This window comes from Oncorhynchus nerka, linkage group LG9a (assembly GCF_034236695.1).
Source record: "Oncorhynchus nerka isolate Pitt River linkage group LG9a, Oner_Uvic_2.0, whole genome shotgun sequence".
Lineage (NCBI taxonomy): Eukaryota > Metazoa > Chordata > Actinopteri > Salmoniformes > Salmonidae > Oncorhynchus > Oncorhynchus nerka.
In genome coordinates, this window is record NC_088404.1 from 27680452 (window position 1) to 27697769 (window position 17318).

At 39.9% G+C, this 17318-nt stretch overlaps 1 protein-coding gene across 2 annotated transcripts in view; it reads right to left on the minus strand.

The window, feature by feature from the left end:
• The window catches only part of furinb (furin (paired basic amino acid cleaving enzyme) b), a 212393-nt gene that overhangs the window by 18058 nt on the left and 177017 nt on the right, over window positions 1–17318 (minus strand). For both annotated transcript variants that reach the window (XM_029667831.1, XM_029667830.1), the window contains exons 9-10: window positions 11788–12000; window positions 7490–7590 (exon numbers count right to left, since the gene is read on the minus strand). In XM_029667831.1, the coding sequence (XP_029523691.1) occupies window positions 7490–7590; window positions 11788–12000 (314 nt within the window). The remainder of the gene's footprint in view (window positions 1–7489; window positions 7591–11787; window positions 12001–17318) is intronic.

Here is a 17318-nt window from a genome sequence, read left to right on the forward strand (position 1 = left end):
AGAACGTGTGTGACTAAAACCAGTGCGGCAAGCATTTTTCTGCATGAATGTTTTCAGTCATCAGTGCATGCCATTTACATTTGAAATATATAGCTGATACATCTGGTATTGAATAACAGTGTAATTTACATGATAGTTTCAGAAAGAAAACATTTTCATAATGAACAGCTAGTGTGTGCTTGTCATAACAAGCTCACGTTGGATCAGGTCTAGATGGAATCAAGCTTTTGTCAAATTTAAGTCTAAAGTAGATTTTATCTAACCCTTTTCCTAACCTTAACCTAATTCTCCTAACCTGACACGTTTATTCTCCTAACTGCTACGAAAAGTAAATTCTGACTAAAGTTGGATCCCTTCTAGCCATGACTCTCTCATTTTGTTAGTTTCCCTAAAAGCCTTTCATCCTAATAGTAACATACAGTGCATTCAGAAAGTATTCATATCCCTTGACTTATTTCCCATTTTGTTGTGTTACAGCCTGAATTCAAAATGGATTAAATATATTTGTTCCCTCACCCATCTACACACAATACCCCATAATGACAAACTGAAAATATGTTTTTAGAAATTGTATTTAAATTGAAATACAGAAATATCTAATTTACATAAGTATTCACACCGATGAGTCAATACTTTGTAGATACTTTGTCAATACTTTGGCAGTGATTACAGTCTTTCTGGGTAAGTCTCAAAGAGCTTTTCACTCCTGGATTGTGCAACATTTGTTGAACATTGCTAGACAACCATTTTCAGGTCAAGCCATAGATTTTCAAGTAGATAAGTCAAAACGGTAACTTGGCCACTCAGGAACATTCACTGTCTTCTTGGTAAGAAACTCCAGTGTAGATTTAGACTTGTGTTTTAGGTTATTGTCCTGCTGAAAGTGAATTCCTCTTCCAGAGTCTGGTGGAAAGTAGACTGAACCAGGTTTTTCTCTATGATTTAGCCTGTGCTTAGCTCCATTCTTTTTTTTTTGTTATCCTGAAAAACGGAATGACCCATAACCACTATGCTTGAAAATAAGTAGATCGTTACTCAATAATGTGTTGTATTGGATTTGCCCCAAACACAGCACTTTGTATTCAGGAGAAAATGTTTCCTTCCTCTCCGGCGACTGAGTGAGGAAGTGTCACGACTTCCGCCGAAGTTGGTCCCTCTCCTTGTTTGGGCGGTGTTCGGCAGTTGACGTCACCTGCTTTCTTGTCACCACCGATCCATGTTTCATTTTCGTTTTGTTTTGTCTTCATTATACTCACCTGGTTTCCATTCCAATATCAGTGTTCCTTATTTAACCCTCTGGCTTCCCCTGTTGTTTTGTGCGTGATAGTTTTTGTCAAGTGGTTCCGTGTACGTGATCTGGATGGTTTATGTTTATCCTTGTTGGATATTTGTTGAATTTGAGTAAATATCGTGGCTTTACTCATACCTGTGTTCTGCGCCTGACTCCGCCTTATTCCATTCACCTAGAACATTGACAGGAAGGACGCATGTAGTTACTCCATCCACCATCCAAAGCGTAATGAATAACTTCACCATGGTCAAAGGGATATTCAATGCCTGATTTTTATTTTGACCCATCTACCAATAGGTGCCCTTCTTAGTGAGGCATTGCAAAACCTCCCTGGTCTTTGTGGTTGAATCTGTGATTGAAATTCACTGCTCGACTGAGGGACTTGACAGACAGGAAAGTATTCAGACCCCTTGACCTTTTCCACATTGTGTTACCTTATAGCTCTATTCTAAAATTCTAAATAAATGTTTTCCTCATCAATCTACACACAATACCAAATAATGTCAAAGGAAAAACGTTTTTTCTTTTTGAAATTCTAGCAAATGTATACATAAAAAAATAAGAAATTACCTTATTTCCATTAGTATTCAGACCCTTTGCTATGAGACTCAAAATTGAGCTCAGGTGCATCCTGTTTCCATTGATCATCCTTCAGATGTTTCTACAACTTGATTGGAGTCCACCTGTGGTAAATTAAATTGATTGGACATGATTTGGAAAGGCACACACCTGTCTATATAAGGTCCCACAGTTGACAGTGCATGTCAGAGCAAAAACCAAGCCATGGGGTCGAAGGAATTTTCCTTAGAGCTCCGAGACAGGATTGTGTCGAGGCACAGATCTGGGGAAGGGTACCAAAACATTTCTGCGGCATTGAAGGTCCCCAAGAACACAGTGGCCTCCATTATTCTTAAATTGAAGAAGTTTGGAACCACCAAGACTACCTAGAGCTGGCAGCCCGGCCAAACTGAGCAATCAGTGTTGAAGGGTCTTGGTCAGGGAGGTGACCAAGAACCCGATGGTCTCTCTGACAGAGCTCCAGAGTTCCTCTGTGGAGAGGGGAAAAGCTTGCAGAAGGACAACTATCTCTGCAGCACTTCACCAATCAGGCCTTTATGGTAGAGTGGCCAGATGGAAGCCAATCCTCAGTAAAAGGCACATGACAGCTCAATTGGAGTTTGACAAAAGGCACCTAAAGGACTCTCAGACCATTAGAAACAAGATTTTCTGGTCTTATGAAACTGTTTGGCCTGAATGCCAAGCACGTCTGGGTAGGGCTGTTGTGGTGACCATATTACCGCCACACCAGCGGTCACGAGTCATGAAGGCAGTCAAATTCCACATGACCATTTAGTCACGGTAATTAGGCTTCCAACCTCTGATGCTGCAAGTCATTAGTAGCCTACCAAAGTAGCTAACTGCCTGGTACTCAGTACTCTATTGGCTCTCTAATCACTCTGACATCAATGCAAATGTTTTTGACAATCTAATTAAACACTTCAATGTTGCGCAACAGTGAAGAGGCGTCTCCGGGAAGATGGCCTTATAGGCTGAGTTGCAAAGAAAAAGCCATATCTCAGACTGGCCAAAAGAAAGAAAAGATGAAGATGGGCAAAAGAACACAGACACTGGATAAAGGAACTGCCTAGAAGGCCAGCGTCCCGGAGTCGCCTCCGCACTGTTGACTTTGAGACTGGTGTTTTGTGGGTACTATTTAATGAAGCTGACAGTTGAGGACTTGTGAGGTGTCTATTTCTCAAACTAGACACTCTAATGTACTTGTCCTCGTGCTCAGTTGTGCACCGGGGCCTCCCACTCCTCTTTCTATTCTGGTTAGAGACAGTTTGCGCTATTCTGTGAAGGGAGTAGTACACAGCGTTGTATGAGAGCTTCAGTTTCTTGGCAATTTCTAACATGTAATAGCCTTCATTTCTCAGAACAAGAATAGACTGACAAGTTTCAGAAGCAAGTTCTTTGTTTCTGGCCCTTTTGAGCCAGAACAACATTAACAATGTATACACTGCATTTATGATCAATTTGATGTTATTTTAATGGACAAAAAATGTGCTTCATTTCTAAGTGACTGCAAACTCATTTTCAACATAAAAATGCACCTTTACAATAAAAGCATTACATGCATAATTGCATTTGCGGTCACTTTTGATAATGGTGTTTTCCGCTAATGGAACATTCACGCTTTTAGCCTACTACCATCTGTGCATTGCTGCGCTTATAATGTGAAAAAAATAGCCTAATAGTTTATCAACCTTTTAAGCAAAACGTTCTGATCTGTTGCGTTAGCTACTTTGCATAAACAAATGTTTTTTTTATGCTAGTGGTTCTATTAATTTACAATCTATCGCATCCCACAACTGTCACAGACTGTTTGGAATATTTATTTCTCGCACAGAATATATTAGGTTGACTTTTGTACTATGCGGGATAGTAGATTGACATAGGCTAGTGCTTTTGCTATTTGTTAGGCCTACTCATCTTGTTGGCTGACGAAAAGTACATGTGGACAGTTCATCCAATATCTTCAATATGCACCTCGGAATTGTCTGTCTTAACTTGTATCCTGTGAGAAAGACCCGATCATGTGATGGAGAGCCATGCGAGTGAGAGACGCTTCGGATTGCGCAGCACATTCAGGGCAAACGCAGCACTCCGGGCCGCAAAAGGCATGGATTTTTTTAGGGTGCATTATGGCCACAAAGGAGATGCTGCCATGTAATTTGAGGCATTATCAAGTGCTTGTCAAATTGTGAATGAGCGAGTATTAGAGTGTGTACAACATGCGCAAAAAAGCAGAGCTCATGCCTTTCAAGCAACTTTTTTCAAATCATCATTTGAGTCTCATCTTGTAGCCTTACAATGTATTATAAATGAAAACATATAGCCCAACATTTGTAGAACAACTAGAGTTACATTAATAATTCTAAATTAAACATATAGAAGTAATTTGTTTGTTAACAAGAATAGCCGCATGTGCGCACTCCCTCAAATCGTTTGGAGAAAATATGTATATTATATTCAGCTTTTCTCAATTGTATTCTTCATACTATAAAATAATATAAAATAATGAAACAGATTTATAAACAAATCCTGTCTGCTAAATTAACTAGTGTAGCCCACAGCCATTTGGCACCGCCACATCAGGCCCTAACATAAGGACAACTCAGAGTATGCTAATCTTTTCTTCTGAAATAGACTACATTTTCTTTATATCATGCTTCTTTAGACCTGTCTAAAATAAATAATGGATTTATTGTGAAGGTGTAGGCTATATTGTATGGATTTATTATAATTTTTAAAATGTGTGGAATGTGTGGAAGCCAGGAGATGCTAAATGTGTTCATGTTAATTAATGGTCAATTACCGTGAGCCCAACAGTTATTTGCTTGACAATCCCCGGCTGATGAAATTTTGTGACCACCACAGCCCTAGTCTGGAGGAAACCTGGCACCATCCCTATGGTGATGCATGGTGGTGGCAGCATCATGCTGTGGGGATGTTTTTCAGCGGCAGGGAATGGGAGACTAGTCATGACCGAGGGAAAGAGTAACAGAACAAAGTACAGAGAGATCCTTGATCAAAACCTATTCCAGAGCGCTCAGGACCTCAGACCCTAAGCACACAGCAAAGACAACGCAGGAGTGGCTTCGGGACAAGTCTCTAAATGTCCTTGAGTGGCCCAGCCAGTACCCGGACATAAAACCCGATCCAACATCTCTGGAGAGACCTGAAAATAGCTGTGCAGCGACGCTCCCCATACAACTTGACAAAGCTTGAGAGGATCTGTAGAGAAGAATAGGAGAAACTCCTCAAATACAGGTGTGCCAAGCTTGTAGCGTCATACCCAAGAAGACTCGAGACTATAATCGCTGCCAAAGGTGCTTCAACAAAGTACTGAGTAAAGGGTCTAAATACTTATGTAAATGTGATATTTCAGTGTTTTTTTTAATCAATTAGCAAAAAATAAATAAAACTGTTTTTGCTTTGTCATGAGGTATTGTGTGTAGATTGATGAGGAAAAAAACGATTTAATCCATTTTAGAATAAGGCTGTAACGTAACAAAATGTAGAAAAAGTCAAGGGGTGTGAATAATTTCTGAACGACCTTCAATAGATACACAACCTTTGTCAGGAAAAAAACTCAGTTGGGAGTGTAAAAGTCTCCCATTCAATTGTGTTCACTTTCAAGTTGTGGGCACAAAGACAATGAATGCCACCAGGGAAAGAGAAAATCAAAAGCCAAATAAAAATATGCTGCTGAAATGAACAAGAACAAGCCAGTAAGTTCAAAGACAAATCACTATAATTTATACCAAACACTTTACAACATTCATTACATTTTAATGATGTTTAAGTGTTAAGTACTTGAAGAAGATGGGGCTTTAAACGGATGTTCCAACTCTGTGGTCACAACTCTGTGGTCACTAAAATCCCATGGCATTGCAAGAGTATTGGTGCTTTCAAGACAACTAGAAACTTGGGAAAAAACTAGGTCAAATCATGACGTCAGTGATCTTCAGGTCAGAAAGTTGGAGCTCTAGAAAGATGCCAGAGCTTCCAACTTGGAATTACAATTTGAATGACCGTAAAAAAAAAGCATGTAAACTGTATGAATAATGTGTAACAAAATATTTGTAGAAAACAAAAATGTAAAACTGTTACTTTTGTCCTCTGTAGAGGCGAGTGGATGGGCCATGTGGGGTAATTGGGGTACGGGTGGTGAGTTTCCCCTTACATTCTAAAGAGCTTTGGGTGTCTAGAAAAGTGCAAATGAATAATAATAATAATAATTATTATTATTCAATGTTTTGCCATCTTCCATAGCTTGAAGACCATGCCTTTGTACAGAGATGGAAACTGGCGGACTGCAAGGGTATGTTAAGTTAAATAAAGTGCCTAAGTGACAAATAAAGTAACACGGTTGAAGCTTTCATCTTAAATTATCCCAAAATCAAATCAAATGGAAATGTCTGTGAAACTCTGTATGTTTAAATTGTGGATTTTGAAAATAAAATAAAAATTCAAGATGTGTCAATTTGTTTGTCTACATGCCATTTTAAAAACAATGCAGCTATTGGAGTAAACCTATTTTGGGTTAAGACAAGTAACTATGAGTAAGGGCAAACATCATGATAAGCTCGCAAGCTGAGTTTGAATAAGACATCCGATTATCACTTTGCATTTAGAATGGTTAGTTTTATTATATCTAATAAATAACCAAATTCATTGATGGATCACTACATAAAATAAATGCATGACTCTCGTCTCCCCATCACACTCCCTCATCTGATTGTTCAAGTAAGTTAGTACCCCTCTCATTGCAAGGTTGCCATAAAGTGTTCCTTTACATAACATTTGACTGTTGTAAAGCACTGTAGTGAATATACTCAATACAAATGCTAACATCTAGTGGTGACATGACAAACTGCATGTTACTGCATTTCGCAGCAACGTTTGTGAACTTGGGAACAGTGCAGTTTCAGATTTATTTGACACAAAGTTTAATTCATTCAGCCCCTTGTTTATTAGTGTGCTTGTGGTACTTCAGCACAAACACTTCTGCATTCTTATCCACAGCCATAGATATATACATCTTCACAAACCTAAGAAGGTAAACTGAATAATTGTTTTGTATTTATAGAGGATATAGTTGCTTTTTGGTGGTTATCATGTAAACTACAAATCAAATGTTGTTAAATATTGTTAATTTTAACATTTTGTTAAAAAACCTACACTTCTGCTTTCTTATCCACTGCCATAGATATATTTGACTATCTACAGTATATATCAGTAATTGGTGACTTTTGCCTCCCTAAAATCGGTATCATCATCGGACTCAGAAATCCCATATTGGTTGGGCTCTAGACTCTACAATCTGCAAAGGATTCTAACTAGCACCAAAAAGGGTTCCCTATGGGGACTAACCGAAGAATCCTATATGGTTGTACTTAGCATCTTTTGTTTTTAAGAGTTTAGTCTACAGAACTGATCACTGGCTGGCCATGCCAGACTCACCTTCCACCACACACTACTCTTTTCCAGTCGGTTGTCTTATGACATTGAGAGACTATATTCTATTGAGAGACGAATTGAATAGAGATGTTGTAGAGAGAGAGATGACGAGATGTTCTCGTGTGAGAGATGGCAGGTTAACGGAGATAGAGTGTAACGGAGATAACTCACTTGGCTTCCAGAGCCAGTGCGATGATCCCAGCAGCCAGAGGGGCTGAGGCTGACGTCCCCGTGTGGGAGTCTGTACACTTCTGTCTCAGGTCTGTAGTCACCTAGGAGAAGAGAGAGAGACGAGAGGAAACAACATCAGTTATATAGAGATCTGATTTGCATGGAAGTTAAACAACTTGTGTAAATGCTTTATTTATCTATGCAAAAGAAGTGTGAGTATGTGGATCTCAAGTAAGGATTTTGTAATTGGGTGACTTCTGCCTAGGCAATCTGGTCTCAGAGCATTTCGTATGATTCTGTATGTAAATCTCAGACACTCAATTTTCGTATGGTTGTATTCATTTGTGGATGTCCATCACAAATTTCATATGATATATTACAAAATATGTTACGAATTTGCAAAACATATGATATGTTATGAATTATAGCTAGGTGGCTAGCGTTAACTAGTTAGCTAGGCTAGGAGTTGGGGTTACGGTTACAGTTAAGTTTAGGAGTTAGGTCAAAGGTTAAAGTTAGGGTTAGCTAAAAGAGTTAAGGTTAGTGGAAGGGTTAGCTAACATGCTAAATAGTTTAAACATCAAAGATACCAGGCCTGGTCTTCATAGCAGGTTTTGAAAAGGCACTTGATAAAGTACGACTAGAATTTAAATATAAATGCCTGGATTATTTTAATTTTGGTGAATCTCATATACAATCGGTTAAAGCTATGTACAGCAACCCCAGGTGTAAAATAGTAAATAATGGTTACTTCTCAACTTTTAAGAGGAGTACAACAAGGTTGTCCATTGTCTCCCTATCTATTTACTATGAAAAGTGTACCATATTACGTATTGGATCGCTAAAAGACACAGTGTTTACACTACCTTGTAGTTTACCAATAAATTGGGCGGATGGTGAAGTAGACATACTTGGTATTCATATCTCAATAAATGTAAATTAACTTATCACAATCAATTTCAATGGAAAGTTAGCAAAAATAAAGAAGATTCTGCAACCATGGAGAGGTAGACACTTGTCTATTTATGGATAAATCACATTGATTAACTCTTTGGTCCTATCACAGTTTACTTACACTGCCTACTCCAGACAACTCGTTTTTTAAATCACATGAGCCAAAATATTTAATTTAATTTGAAATGCTAAGACAGACAAAATTAAATGTGCCTATTCATATAATGAATACCCGTTTGGGGGGAAAAAATATTAAATAAAAAAATGTAAACATCTCACTCACTAAAAGATTCCCTCATACATACGTTATACTTAAACTCAAAATGGTTCTCCAGTAGATTATTAAGAAAGGCTCATACTTTGTTCAAAACCAGCCTTTTTTGCCTTTATCCAGATTACAACTTCTCATTTCTGACTGATTGAAAATGACATTTTCTTTAAAGTATCGCCCTTTCTTAAACAAGCCATACAAAGCTGGTTACAATTTCAGTTTTATCCTCCAGAAAAGATAGAACAAATATTACAACAAATATTATGGTTAAACTCAAATACAGGATACTGATTAATAATAAAACATTCGTAATGGATTTTTGTGTGTGAACATTTTATTATATTTATTAATGATATTCTGAATAGAAACGATGGCGTTATGTCACATATGCAGCTATCGAAAATATATGGTAATGTCTGCTCAATCCAGACTTAGAACCAATTGATTGCAGCATTACCACAGAAATGGAGGATGCAAGTTGAAGAAGGTAGGGAACTTGTTGGTCTGCCATATATTATAAATACAAATTGTATGAAAATAATTGCCATAAATATAAAAATATACCAGTTTAATTTGAGGACAAAAAATGTTGACAGCTGCACCATACAGGTGGCAAAATAAATGGGAAGAGATTTTTGACGTACCGATTCCATGGCACATGGTTTTATGAACTGATACAAAAAAGCAACACTTGATTCGACACTTGAGTTTTTCAATTTAAATTATTATACAACATTCTTGCCACCAACAGGATGCTATATATATGGGGCATACAACAATCTCATCTCTGTAGATTTTGCTGCGAAGAGACAGAATCACTAGATCATTTATTATGGTATTGCCCCTATGTAGCTTGATTCTGGTCACAGGTTCAGGAATAGTTAAAAAATCACAACATCCACTTAAAATTAACTTTACAAACAGCAGTGTTGGGTGATTTTATATAATAATACTTGTTGGAAAGGTTTTCATCTTTAGTTCACAATTTGTGGATACTATACGATTAGAAAGGTTCAAAATGTATGTAAAACATCACAGCACAATTGAAAAATATATGGCACACGGAAACCAATGGAGGGTGGTCTATGGTGATAGGTGGGATGGGCTGAGTGTGGCTGAGGGGTGGGATTAAAGAGCTGAGGTCTATGGTGATAGGTGGGATGGGCTGAGTGTGGCTGAGGGGCGGGATTAAAGAGCTGAGGTCTATGGTGATAGGTGGGATGGGCTGAGTGTGGCTGAGGGGTGGCATTAAAGAGCTGATGTTCGGTAATGTATTATTGTTATGTGATTGCTATATCACAACACTCTAAACTTAAATGTAAAAATGTATGTAAAATGCATGTATATGTAGAAGAAAAGTTGTAAAAAACAAAAAAGATGTGTTCTCCGAATGAATAGGTTAATAAATAATTTAGAAACATGAAAAAGTACCTAAAAAGTAGTAATGCTAAAGTTATGCATGATGAGATTCGAACTTGCAACCTTTGGGTTGCTAGATGTTCGCTTTATACACCCACCTGTCCACCCTGAGCAACCATGGTTGCTAGACATTCTCTTTATACACCCTCCCAACCACCCTACTTTTTTTTTGCCTTTAGCTTAAGTTTGTTTTACGTAACCATACGGAACGTAACATATTATACTAAATGGAGTGTCGTCCTAGGAGGGACGAAAAGGAGGTGGAAAAGAGGAAAATGGAAGGAAAGTTGTGAGAGAGGAGAGGAGGAAAAAAAGGGGGACAGAGCAGAGGCGTAGTTTAGAGTGTTGTGTCACTTGTCAGAGGCAGACTTAATCCCCTCAGAGTGACACAGTGACACAGCCAGACTGAGAGGTGAATGTTTATTCACCTGCAGCAGCCCTCTGGTGTGTTTGGGAGGAAAGTGGAGAAAGCGTTGAGTTGCAGGACTGTTTAAGTTAGTTGTGGTCCCTATATTGACAAAAAGCTTAGAGGAAGTGTGGTGTTTCTTGGACTGTTTGTCAGTATATTAGTCACTATTAAGCTAAAAACTGACCAGAAGCGGGTGGGCGGAGCAAGCAGAGCGAGGCGGGTGGAAAGGATGGGACAGGCAGAGCAGTGACTGTATGCTAGCAGGATAGTCTCCAATCATCTTTGCTGATAGTGATGTTGTGTTTCCATAAGCATTTCGCTACACCCGCAATGACATCTGCTAAACATGTGTATGTGACCAATAAAATTAGATTTGATAAGTGGATGAATTGGTCTAATTTAGCATGTATGCTAAAGCCTCAACCCTTAACTACCTCTTCCAATTCAAATGAGCTCGAAAGAGAGTGAATGATAACATGATTTCTATTGTTTTGTGTGACTACAGTGGCAGCAATAGAGCGCAAAAATAGAGACACGCTCTAATTGAGCGAGGCATCAAAGCGGACCCGCCCTGCTTCGGTTGGGTCATTATAATTCAAAACAAAGCATTCCAAAATAAATAATACACATGCTCGCCTTCGGTGAGTTTAGGCCATTAGTTTGGTATGAATCAATGTCTTTTTCACGTGGAGGTTTACTCTGCTGTAGATATGAGTGTGTTTGTGTGCCAGTGTCAATCTGTTCCTATGAGGTTTCCTCATGTGTGTATGTGTGTATGTGTTTGTGTATCAGAGGTACTTGCTAAAAGTTTCTGGTTAAGGTTGCCGTTACTGTGGGTGTGTGGCTGGATCATTATTCCAAATTATTAGGAGAGTTTTATGTTGTGCTTTTGTGCTTTATTGTGTGTGATGAAGAGATCCTCCTGGACCTCGAGGGATTGCTATATAATGATGCCTCACGATCTGTTTCTCATTGGGGTTTCCGGAGCTGAAAATATGTGGCGAGTGTAGGTGTGAAGGTGGGAGTGTGTATGTATGTGTGTATCAGTGGTACTTACTATCTGTTTCTTGTTGTGGCTGCCAAAGCTGAAGAACATGGTGAGGGTGAATGTAGGTCTGTGTGTGTGTGTGTTTATCGGGGTGTCTCAGGGGGAGTTTGGATATGCAAAAAACACATTTCCAATGGACGAATATAAGCACCCACCAAATTATTATTATTATTATTTGTATTATTATTATTACTCACTATCTGTTTCTCGTTGGGGTTCCCAGAGCTGAAGGTGGTGGCGAGGGTGGAGGAGCAGGCCTCGCTGTACCAGGGTACCATGCCGTACTGGGTGGTGCTGCTGATGGATAGTGTGTAGATGCTGTTGGTGTAGCCGTCACAGTTACAGCTGTCCTTCTCACGACCACCATTCCCCGATGCCCACACAAAGATGGAGCCCAGCCTGCCTCGGCCCTGGAAATGTACACATATAGATAAGGATAACACACAGGCATCTACAACACACACAAGCACAGATAACACACATACACATATTTAAACAAACATACAGTACACACAGGCATAGATAGCACACCCACACGTTCCAGTGTGTGTATGTGGAGAGATGGATAGAGATGCAGTTTTTGTGTGTGTGTGCATGCGTGGATGCATTTGTGTGAGTTTCAAGTTGAGAGACTGATAGTATGAAATATTTCACCAGACAAGGATGTTTTCCCCCATTCTGTAAAAGCCTTGACATCCCTTCCCTCCCTATGATACTGTATGTTATTGTATTTCTACTGACAAACACTGTACTGCTGCTGGCATACAGTGCATTCGGAAAGTATTAAGACCCCTTGACTTTTTCTACATTTTGCTACATTACAGCACTACTCTAAAATGTATTAAATTGTCCCCCCCCATCAATCTACACACAATACTACATAACGACAAAGCAAAAAAATGTTTTATTTTTATTTTGCAAATGTATAAAAAAAAATAAAACTGAAATATCACATTTACATAAGTATTCAGACCCTTTACTCAGTACTTTGTTGAAGTACCTTCGGCAGTGATTACAGCCTCGAGTCTTCTTGGGTATGACGCTACTTGGCACACCTGTATTTGGGGAGTTTCTCCCATTCTTCTCTGCAGATCCTCTCAAATCAAATCAAAATCAAATCAAATTTATTTATATAGCCCTTCGTACATCAGCTGATATCTCAAAGTGCTGTACAGAAACCCAGCCTAAAACCCCAAACAGCAAACAATGCAGGTGTAGAAGCACGGTGGCTAGGAAAAACTCCCTAGAAAGGCCAAAACCTAGGAAGAAACCTAGAGAGGAACCAGGCTATGTGGGGTGGCCAGTCCTCTTCTGGTTGTGCCGGGTGGAGATTATAACAGAACATGGCCAAGATGTTCAAATGTTCATAAATGACCAGCATGGTCGAATAATAATAAGGCAGAACAGTTGAAACTGGAGCAGCAGCACGGTCAGGTGGACTGGGGACAGCAAGGAGTCATCATGTCAGGTAGTCCTGGGGCATGGTCCTAGGGCTCAGGTCAGTTGAAACTGGAGCATCAAGCTCTTTCAGGTTGGATGGGGAGCTTCGCTGCACAGCTATTTTCAGGTCTCTCCAGAGATTTTGGATCTGGTTCAAGTCCTGGCTCTGGCTGCCTCAAGGATATTCAGAGACTTGTCCCGAAGCGACTTCTGCGTTGTCTTGTGTGCTTAGGGTTGATGTCCTTTTGGAAGGTGAACCTTCGCCCCCAGTCTGAGGTTCTGAGCGCTCTGGAACAGGTTTTCATCAAGGATCTCTCTGTACTTTGCTCCATTCATCTTTCCCTCGATCCTGACTAGTCTCACAGTCCCTGTCACTGAAAAATATCCCCACATCATGATGCTGCCACCACGATGCTTCACCGTAGGGATGGTGTCAGGTTTCCTTCAGACGTGAAGCTTGTCATGTGCCTTTCACTGAGGAGTGGACTGATTGGTGGAGTGCTGTAGAGATGGTTGTCCTTCTGGAAGGTACTCCCATCTCCACAGAGGAAGTCTGGAGCTCTGTCAGAGTGACCATCGGGGTCTTGGTCACCTCCCTGACAAAGGCCCTTCTCCCGCGTTTGCTCAGTTTGGCCGGGCAGCCAGCTCTAGGAAGAGTCTTAGTGGTTCCAAACTTCAAACATGATGGAAGCCACTGTGTTTTTGGGTACCTTCAATGCTGAAGAAATGTTTTAGTATCCATCCCCAGACCTGTGCCTTGACACAATCCTGTCTCGGAGCTCTACAGACAATTCCTTCAACCACATGGCTTGATTTTTGCGTATGAATACATATGTAAGTTGTATTTATTTTACTAGGCGAGTCAGTTAAGAACAAATTCTTATTTTCAATGACAGCCTAGGAACTGCCTTGTTCAGGGGCAGAACGACAGATTTTTTACCTTGTCAGCTCAGGGATTTGATCTTGCAACCTTTCGGTTACTAATCCAAAGCTCTAACCACTAGACTACCTGCCTCTACCTAAGATAAATCTGTTTTTTATTTTGTAATACATTTCAAACATTTCTAAAAACCTGTTTGATTTGTCATTATGGGATATTGTGTGTAATTTAATCAATTTTAGAATAAGGCTGAAATGTAATAAAATATGGAAAAGGTCTAGGGGTTTGAATACTTTCCGAATGCACTGTAATTCATAAACAATGGCAGGCTATTTACTGTACACAGTTAGTTGACTGTGATTTGTTAGACAGATAAATTAGGGCATCATTGTACTGGGAGGAGCGGCATCATGATACAGTATAATATTATCTACTGAATACACTTATATCCACCTCCTCTCCATCTTTCATCTCCATAAAGATGCCATTAGTCACAACTAAATGAAACAGATTAATTGGGCCTTTCCATCACAACAGGCGGTAAGCATATCTCAATAAAGATATACTTTGAAGCTTTTTTTCTTTTCATAACCAAATATGAGAGGAGGTATACTGAGGATATACTGAGGAGAAGATATCATTTGGAGGGAGAGGGAGAGAGAAAGGAGCTAGGGAGAGAGAGAAAACGAGGTGGAGAAAGACAACATTCAATAATGAAAAGGATATGAGCAGAGTGGCACAGTTGGATAGATATGAAGAAATAGAGGGATTGATTGAAAATGTGAAAGAGGTTGCATAAAAGAGCAGGGGAGAGAGCGAGATGAAGGGAGGGATAGAGGGGCTAAATAGGCACACACTCTACCTCACACTGCATTGTGCCTCAACTCCAGCTGACACTGAGATGAGAAGCAGTGGAGGTGGGTGTGGGAGTGCCAGCGACATGAACAAAACAAATCATATCTCACACAAGCACACACACACAACACTGCTTAGAGAACTTAGCCACAGTCTGTATGGATTTAAAGTAGTGCTGTGAGAATGTTATTTCCTAATCCCTGTCCTCTGTGGAGGGTTTGCCCCAGCATGATTTAGTGGGACTCTCCTGCTCACCACTGGATGGGCATTTAAAAGGCCAACAGTCCTCACAATCCCTATTTTATTCTCACCACTGATGCATTGCTTGTTTTCTTAATGACTAAATCAACAGGTATTCCTAATCTTTCCGGGAATGTCCTGTTTTGCTGCAGGCATTTATTTTCTTTCCATTGCTCTATAATCCTGCAGGTTAGCATTTTTCATCAAATTGTACTGGAGGCAGCTCTGCAGAGTGGTCACTAGCTGGTACAATCATGAATTCAAAACCTGATTTTAAACTTAACCCTGACCTTAACCACACTGCTAACCCTAATGTCTAACCATAACTTCAAATTAGCAACATAAAGTACACTTTTTTTTCATGAATTTTTACAATATAGCAAAGTATGGCTTTGCAGCTGGCCTATCTAAGACTCATAACAATAAGCATCAACCTGCCATTAAACTAGTGTTAGATATGAGATTTTACTATATGAATCATATGTCTTCCATTAAAACTCCCTCTCCCACATTTTTACAAAGATGGCTATTCGCTATTCCAGGGTTTCTCAAACCTTTTGGGACCGGGGACCCTTTTTGTGATAGCAAATTCATCAGGGACCCCCTCATAATCAGAACACAGCTTGAGTGAGATAAAAAATAGCATACAAGGAGGTCTACTATAACTTTGGCAAGTGCATGGCCGGACGAAGTCTCAGGCCCTGGAAGGAACATTTAGCTGTCTTTAAGATAATTTCCTGCAATTCCACACATTTTGTCAAGGGGCAGAGAGATTTTTTTTAATGTTACAACTTTAAAAAATTGCCGTTTTAAAGCTTAAATTACAGTGCATTAAAAAAATGGGGAATACAAGAAGTATCGAGTTGAAATATTTGTAATTGGTAGACTACAGTGAATACCAATATGCCAGTGAGCATCTCAGACCCATGTTGCCCAGAGTTAAGAACAGAAATTGTAGAATAATAATATTACATTGTATTATTTTACAACCTTTAAACTTATTCCACAGATCCCTTGGCCAAAATTGGTTTAATCTGTTGTTGTTAGTAATATTCATTAAAGATTTGTTATATATATTTTGATATCTGGCCACGGACCCAACTTTGAGAACCCCTGCTCCATTCCCCTCCTGTCTAAATCTGACCCTACGTCAGCAATTTCTCTCCTATTTCTTCTCTCCCATTTGTCATTCCACCATTGTATTAATGGGTTTCTGTTAATGTCCCATGCTGACACATGAGGAATGGTCTCGTTAACCTCAGATGATTTGTCCAATCCATCTGGGGCTCACTCCATCAAACCCAATGGGCCTGCTCGGATTCAGAGGGCAGGGGAAGAAACTAGGCGAGGGGATTGTATGTGGTTCTACGAGATGTGTATGATGTGTATGACATGGATATTGTATTGGGTGTTCTGGCCTGAAGTACCAGGTGTAACTATTTACATTTACATTTAAGTCATTTAGCAGACGCTCTTATCCAGAGCGACTATCATGTCAGATCTACTGCGTGCTCTCTGCTTGACGTCATTTCCGGTCACAACTTGCAGACTTGTTTACGAGTTGCTGTGCGTTTTGTTGACAACCTATTTTGCTACCTGACAACTTTACGTTTTTTACTTTTTAATTACCGTTTAACTTTTTCACCCCGGACGCTTTATCTGGACTAGGTTCGTCAGGACCTCCAACAGCCGAAGCTAGTAACATTAACATGATGCTTTCTAATTGCAGTCGCTGTACTCATAATATACAGGAGAACGATCGCCTTACGGCGAGGATAGCTGTGCTACAAGCCCAGCTTCAGACGCAATCGTTAGGCAAGGGTAATTTCAGTGTAGGAAAGGATGAAACAGCGTCTGTGCCACCAGTAAGTACAGATAGTAGTATAAATCCCCTGGCACAGTCCCCGCAGCCGGACAACTTTCTCACGGTTTCTGGAAGGAAATGCTGTAGGAATGCTCAACCGGTGTCGCTCATTCAGCCGACAGAAACTTTCAACCGGTTTTCCCCATTAAGCAGCGAGTCGGAGTCAGAGGCCGAGTCTTATCTGGTCTCTACTCCTCCCGTTACGGGGTCTGAGATGCCGAAGCTTCCCACGATTAGCTCTGACAAATTGAAAACTCTAGTCATTGGCAACTCCATCAGTTTGTTATATGTGGAGTACTTCTCCTGTCCTATTCGGTGTCCTGTGTGAATCTAAGTGTGCGTTCTCTAATTCTCTCTTTCTCTCTTTCTTTCTCTCTCTCCGAGGACCTGAGCCCTAGGACCATGCCCCAGGACTACCTGACATGATGACTCCTTGCTGTCCCCAGTCC